This window comes from Cystoisospora suis (assembly GCF_002600585.1).
Source record: "Cystoisospora suis strain Wien I chromosome Unknown contig_2804, whole genome shotgun sequence".
NCBI classification, from domain to species: Eukaryota; Apicomplexa; class Conoidasida; order Eucoccidiorida; family Sarcocystidae; genus Cystoisospora; species Cystoisospora suis.
This window is the reverse complement of record NW_027155600.1, coordinates 2,305-4,055: the sequence shown is the minus strand read 5'-3', so window position 1 is coordinate 4,055 and position 1,751 is coordinate 2,305. Positions and strand designations below refer to the sequence as shown.

The window sequence follows — 1,751 nt, the reverse complement described above, 5'->3', positions numbered from 1 at the left end:
ACGACTTGCAACATATACGTAGTATTTAAGGATTCACTATGCAGGAACGAGTCACGAAGGATCGTCCATACAAGGGACGATCACTTGTGACAGGCGGTGTCACCTTGTGCAGGGGGGAGGTCCATTTCATTAACTCATGCCCCCTTCTCATTGTCGTCCTCGACATTTGCTCGTCTTTCATGACACGAGCAACCAATTTTGTACCCTGGGTAGAGTTCCTCTTCTTCTCTGAGGAAGGGCACACTGGGTCAGGTCAGGCTCACACTGGCAGAGACTTGTGATACTTTGGGATGTACCACAAGCTACTCTGTCCGCTCCTGGTTACAGCCTTTGTTTGCTGGGGGGGGGCCAGGCGGTGGCAACCGCAGTACTTTGGGATGTGCTGCCAGTCTACAGGTTGCGTGGCCGTGCCGGCGGCGCTCGGGGATGTGTCGTCGTAAAGACAGTTAAAGTAGAAAAAGAAAAACAGAAACCTTGGGGGATGATGAATGTTTGTTGGCCAGATTACTCAGAAGGGTGTCACAAATGAAGGAAGGGGTGAGTGAGAGTACATATATAATACATATAGAGAGAGCTATTTATATGTAAACACATATATGTATGTATATATATATATGTATAGCTATCTATATATATACGTACTCTTCCAACGTGCGACATACAGCCTACGGGTTCCAATCCGTACGCCGTTCCACGAGAACACCTTTCTCATGTGCCCAGTGAAGAAACCCTCCCTTCGTTCAGGGTTCTCACGTGGAAGGATTTTACAGCCACGCGAAGAATTCAAACAGTCGAAGCAAAGAATTCAGGCAGTCGAGTTCTGGTCGTCCTTTCGCAACACGGTATTGCTTGTTACTCTCACGAGTTTACGCAGGATTTGACGCAACCTGCAACAGGGATCCGGACAACAACGATCAGCGTCTTTCACAACGCTGAACTTTCCTGTCGCGACACAGAGTGACAGCACTTCCCAAAGCGCTGTCGGCACAGGAAGTTTCGACACTAGCAGGACATCTCAAGTGCCGTCGTCACGAACAAGAAAACGCACCGCACCAGCAGTACATCTCAAGTACTGTCAATTCAACTCAATAACAGATGGCACATCCCAAAGCGCCAAACGCTTCACCAGATGCCACTAAGGGCTACATCTAAAAGCCGAGATCCCTGACAAATCTCAAACAGCGACTGACGCAACTCACTGCAACATAGCTAAAAGAGCTTAAAAATGATGGCAGTTGGAAAAGAACAACTGGAAATCCAACACATGAAAAAGAGGGTCCAACATAGGAAAGGAATGATGACATCCAAAAAATACACCTTTGACTTCTTCATCTGTCCCCTCCAACTTCAGGAATGAATATTCTCTCTGCCTTCTTCCCTCTGATCTGAGCCGCCACTGACGCTCTCTGACGCCGCGCCTCAGGCGAGAAGCGGGGGAGTGGCCTCAAGACGCCGTCTCGAACCCTGGCGGCACCGCCACCACACTTGCCCCGGGTGGGAATCGAACCCGGGACCACCTGGTCTACAGTCCGCGGCGTCACCACTGTACCACCAGGCCTGAACTTTCATAGTTGACGGTTCTTTCCCTGACACCCGAAGTCAAATTTGACTCCAGATTCAATACGCATAGTGAGATAACACTTCTTTCTTATGCATCCCAACACCATACAGGTAGGTCGTCATACACGCTAGGGGCAGAAAACACATAGCGGTGTCACAACGAATGTCCAAACAGCAGTTAGCGTTGCGCA

At 49.3% G+C, this 1,751-nt stretch overlaps 2 protein-coding genes across 2 annotated transcripts; both read right to left on the bottom strand.

Moving 5' to 3' along the window:
* Positions 1 to 102: 102 nt before the first annotated feature.
* CSUI_005778 (uncharacterized protein) lies at positions 103 to 503 on the bottom strand (the record flags this gene model as incomplete). The annotated part of the gene is made up of 1 exon (XM_068065948.1): positions 103 to 503. A coding segment is annotated over one exon (243 nt), but the record flags the coding sequence as incomplete, so codon positions are not given.
* Positions 504 to 812: 309 nt separating this feature from the next.
* Positions 813 to 1,471, bottom strand: CSUI_005777 (uncharacterized protein). Its single transcript, XM_068065947.1, has one exon. It carries the CDS (start codon positions 1,302 to 1,304, stop codon positions 1,149 to 1,151), a length of 156 nt encoding a protein of 51 aa, XP_067922077.1. The 5' UTR covers positions 1,305 to 1,471; the 3' UTR covers positions 813 to 1,148.
* Positions 1,472 to 1,751: the final 280 nt, after the last annotated feature.